The 5,091-nt window shown below is 39.3% G+C and overlaps 1 protein-coding gene across 1 annotated transcript; it reads right to left on the minus strand.

Moving 5' to 3' along the window:
* Positions 1-260: 260 nt before the first annotated feature.
* Positions 261-4,867, minus strand: LOC113079732 (patched domain-containing protein 1-like). The gene is made up of 2 exons (XM_026251936.1): positions 3,579-4,867; positions 261-785 (listed from the first exon to the last, which is right to left on the minus strand). The coding sequence occupies exons 1-2, from the start codon at positions 4,305-4,307 to the stop codon at positions 261-263; spliced, it is 1,254 nt and encodes a 417-aa protein (XP_026107721.1). The 5' UTR covers positions 4,308-4,867.
* Between the last annotated feature and the right edge of the window lie 224 nt (positions 4,868-5,091).

Here is a 5,091-nt window from a genome sequence, read left to right on the forward strand (position 1 = left end):
ATACCATCATTCAGAATCAGATCTGCAGATCATGTTAATGCTACATCAGTTTATATACATTTTAATTTTCAGGCAAACTTTCTCAGATTTTTTCATTGTACCACAAAAAAAGAAAAAATAATCTTCCATTTCTATTTATAATATCACAGATTCTCCCTCCGTAATGATGAAGCCCATTATTGCTGAAGCACTGACCCTGATGACTGCCATGGAAAACAATTATACCCACCCCGAGGAGTCACACAGCAATTATAATAATCCTACATACAATCACCGCAGTCTCCGTGAACAAAGCCGCACTTACCCATGGCAAAAAAGGGGATCCCAAGCAGCGTAGAGTTAAATTTCCCATCAGAGATGAAAAAAATCCCAGCTGCCGTCACGTTGGCGATGCAGATGGTAAGGACCCCCAACAGGCCCAGGAAGGGTTTCCCACGCAAGCAGTCCCGCATAGAGCTGGAGATGGTGGCTGCCAGGAGCACCAGCACCAAGCTGACCAGTACCTCGCTCTTGGCCAGCACGCCTGTCTTGTGGAAGTCCCGCCATAAGCTGAAGGACGTAAGTGACAGGATGTGTAGTTCCTGGCTGTCTGTGGCCAGCTGGTGCACCAGCTTACAGAATTCACTCTCCCACTTCTCAGAAATGATGTCCTGCACCACTGGTCCAAGGTTGCGGAGGTAGTATGTTATTTGGATGGCACGAGCAAACTTGACTTGTTGATCCCGGCTATTTACAGGCAAGGCCACGCCCCCCAGCTGATGGCCAATAAAGGACACTCGACCATCCTAGAGGAAAAACAAACCAGTTACTAATTTATTTATTTCATTATAGGAAACTTATGAATGAAACTGAATTTGAATGCAATCGAACAATACTTCGCAATCAGTGAAAATCAACTACCGTCAGAAAAAGTTAAAAATAATTGGTGAGTTTGGAACATCAGAGGAATACTAAAGTTGATTAACAAATGAACTGAGATCTGTAATATGGGCCACTGGAAGAAATAGAAGTAGCAGCCATGTACCGATCATAAAAAATAATTCCAAATAATTTATCTTATAATAAAATATATCCTAATGTCTGTTTAATAAATCAATATACTGCACAATTTTACACTATACATTTATATAGTTTAGTGTTTTATTAGTGGATTAATAATAACACATTGAAGTACTGCAATTTGCAGTGTCAGTCTTTTTTTTAAAACTACATTACGGGTAAACGGGGAAAGAAATAAAAAAAGGGACCACATTTACTAAAATGAGGGGACAAATTCATAATTAGAATGGACAATAAAATACAAACATAAAAGTGATGGAGCTTTAAAGAGGAAAGAGAGGGTAGAGACGTCAGATATACAGATATTCTGTAAAAGTCATTTGTGACAAAGTGTGTTTGGTATGGTATTTTTCGAATATCCTATGATTCTTCATTGCACTTATTGTTTGAGGCCGTTAAAACATTCTTTGCATATGAGCTAAGGGCTGACTTGCTGCCACTGCTGCATTTTAATATTAATTCCACATTATAATCGTGTGTAACTTGCAGGATCAGCAAGCCAGTTAATGAGCAGCTATGTTGGTGTGGATTTGTTCTGGTATTTGAATGCATGTAACACATTTCAACAATCTATTAAAATGTTCTTCCATAACAAAAAAGGGGGGTTTTCTAAAGGAAGCAGTGTTTACTTGATGATTTTAGCTTAATGGCTAAAACACAAGCTGATATCAAACAACAGCTTGAAGCTGGAATGCTGGATAAATATGTGAAGACAATCTCCACAGTTGAATGACACAATTTTTGCACCAAAAGAGTGCTGAATTTAAAAAATCCATAGCAGATTGGGTGTTACTGTTTTTTTTTTTCTCAGTAGTCTCAATATTTCAACATCCTGGACAGTGCATTTCGCTATGCTGGGAATGTGAAGTAGTCTTGGATGCAGCAATACAGCCTCAAGATGTTCTGAAAAAGACTGGCACAATATGAATGAGCTCTTGTAGAGGCCACAGTAAGCACCTCATTCACACAGATCTTGCTCCTACTCCTACTGACGTAAGCTTGGGAAAACAATAAGATATCTGGGTTGCTGTACTGTTGTGTTATATTTAGTCTTTCGTCTGTGAATACTGCAGCATTTTGAAAAAGACTGTTAGTCTTACAGGTCTCAAGATACAAGATGTATCTTCATATTCGGTGTATGTTCAGACTCAGCTTAGGTCACTTATTTTAACAATGTGCATTACACTGCATTAAATAACTCAATGCCACTCATGAATACAAACTATATTTAATAGAAATATGTTCATGTTTTAATGCTAAACATTTGGGCTAACAATCACTTAAAAATGTTTGGGGGGAAAAGTACTAATACATTCTGTTATAATTCTTTTAGAATATTTCAATAATTTTAAATAATCACTCATGTAGATTATTGATGAATCTAAGTATTTTAAGCAGTTTTACAAGCATTTCCTATATAAGCACACCTTTTATTCACAATTCCAACAATGGTTCTCCCAGCATGCATTGGGGCCTAAAATCTTGGTTTCACTGTTTCCCGACGATTGATGCTTCTTTTTTTTCATATTTACTGTAGTACAAATACACTGCAATATATGATTATGTGCTATTTTAGATCGTGAAACGCAACATATTAAGGACAGTATATTTCACAGATCAAAATGATCTAAATTTGGATAAATATAATTGAAAATATTTGAGGAAAAATGTACCAGATATTATTTTGTTTCAGATTTAGATTACTGCTGAATCTAAGTAGTTTAAGCGGTTTTATGTTCAAGCTTTTCTTATAAAAGCACAGTTTTTGCTCATAATTGTAGCAATGGTCTTCCCAGCATGCACTGGGCCTGAAAAATATATATGCTTTCACTGTTTCCGAACAACTATTGTTGCTTTATTGTAATTTTTAGTCACTTTTCTTGTCTGTGATGGCAGGATGGGTTTGTGACTCTGTTAAAAATTATAATTAGTTGATTGTTACTTGTGAATGTGTGTAAAACATTTCAAAAATTACATACAACTAATTTAAGAAAGGAATCTTAATGTTAGTGGTTCTTGTAATTGCAATTAACTCAGTGTTATTAATTATCTGTTTGCATTTGAATGATTTACAGTAACACAGTGTATACTGGATTCTAAACAGTGTATTTAATTCATAATATTGCTTGTTATATGTTCTCATAATTTTATTGATTGAATACTGCACAAGGTAGGCTATCTATTATGAAAAAAAGGATAAATTGTAAAAGTTTGGACTCTGTGAGTGTCTTCTATCTAGTGCACGTTGCAGGCTTCTCGAGTGCAGTGCTAGAGAACTTACTATTCAGCTGATTCCGAGGCAGCACACTCAGCAGCAAGAAGTCTATTCATAATTCTGGGCGTTTTGTAAGGTTTTATAATGGAAAGTCGCAATATGCCGAGATGGTTTTTGTCAACAGTTTCATTGTTGCGATGTCGCTCCATGGCACACAAAGGCTGCGTCGCAAAAGCCTCGGAAAAACGCCGTCTCGTTAGGCGGCTCGCGAGGTTTTGAAACACAGCCAGACAATGCCTCTTACCTTTAATGTTGTATTTGGATAGCTCACGGGGACCTTGGAAAAAGTGCTGTTAGACAGAACAGCTAAGCGAATGTCTTCGAATATGGTGATGATATCATCCAGGAGGCATCTCCTGTCCCGGTGGCTCAGGACACAGAGATGCGCGAAAGTGTAATTGAAGCCTTTATAATTGACACGCATATCCAGGACCTTCTTGTGCACCTGGAGCACCTGCTCGGCCAGTTCCAGGATATTTCCCCCGGATCTGGCCAGCAGAATGAGTCTTCCATATCTGCCGGGGGTGTGTAGGTCCGAGTACAGCTTGTGCTTCGACTGGTCGACGGGGAAGAGGCTGTTGGCGAGACTCCGCTCGATCTTCGCGAGGCTGTGCGTCGGGGCGACCAGGATCTCCAGGTCCGTTTCGGGCTTAAACCGGCTCAGCACCGTGAATCCGAAAATGATGGTCAGGACTGCGGGAACGGTGAGGAAGAACACCGGATGCCTGCTCACGAACAAACCCAGCCAGTAGAAAGAAGATTTCAGCCCTCTGTGTATCACTTGCCGCAGCATCCTCCTCCAGATCCAGCTTGCAGCAGATGATGCCCCGGTTCTTCCTATGAAGCACATGTGACATGTGGCTCCAGCTGAATCAATCCGTATGAGAATACTCGAGTGCACACCTGTGAAGCACTGCAGCGATTTGCAAAAGACAGTCAGATATTGATCACTATAGAGGATTGTTGGGTCCATCCATCCCCCTGATGTGTGACTGTTTCTCTCGCTTCTTCTGCTGCAACAGCAGCCAGCCCCAGTCTGATGTGCATGTGTGCTTAATTCGGACTATTCGATCGGAGGCGCCTGATTTATGGGCTTGATTGTAACCATGTGCTGCTGTGTGCATGGAAGGAGGCACGACAGGGAAATCTGGGTGGGTGGGGGCTCATTTGTAAGAACACGCGCGATTCCAAGCCCTTCACGATCGTGGACCTCTTGAAATAGCCACTCGATTACTAGCTAATGAATGAGGCATTCCCATCTAAAGGCTTAGGGCGGCACACAGAAGGCCAAATGCAGTTACGATGCAGACAAGCTAAAAATAACGTTAAATATACGAGGCTACTCAAATCTTAGTCCTTAGGACTTTGCTTTTGCTTTTTTCATGATTGTCTGCATACAGATACATTCTGCCTGGGGTGGTTCTTCAGTTAGAAGACGACTGACTTGAAGTCTTGAGAAATTAAACTTTCCTGTTAAAAGCTTCATGTTTTTATTTCTTTGTGGAGCAGAAATAGCTATAAAGCATGTTTTAATGAGCACAGCAGAACACTGTCAAAACCAAAAATAGATAAAAAAGACCAAAAATTACATTGCTCTCCATTAATGTTATTCTTATCTTTAAAATTTTATTATTATTATTATTATTATTATTATTTATTGGTCTAGTTAATTTATTTGTATTCATTTAGATTTGTTATTCATGATTAAGGAACCGTTCTTGTTAAATGGTGGTTCTGGGACATAACTTACTTCAGGC

The sequence above is a fragment of the Carassius auratus genome, unplaced genomic scaffold (assembly GCF_003368295.1).
Source record: "Carassius auratus strain Wakin unplaced genomic scaffold, ASM336829v1 scaf_tig00029036, whole genome shotgun sequence".
Classification (NCBI taxonomy): domain Eukaryota; kingdom Metazoa; phylum Chordata; class Actinopteri; order Cypriniformes; family Cyprinidae; genus Carassius; species Carassius auratus.

Excerpts from the sequence above, each read along its gene's own strand:
- LOC113079732 (XM_026251936.1), bottom strand. The coding sequence starts at position 4,307 with ATGGACCCAACAATCCTCTATAGTGATCAATATCTGACTGTCTTTTGC. Across the intron at positions 786-3,578 it reads ATCCAAATACAACATTAAAG|GATGGTCGAGTGTCCTTTAT; the intron begins GTAAGAGGCATT and ends TTTTTCCTCTAG.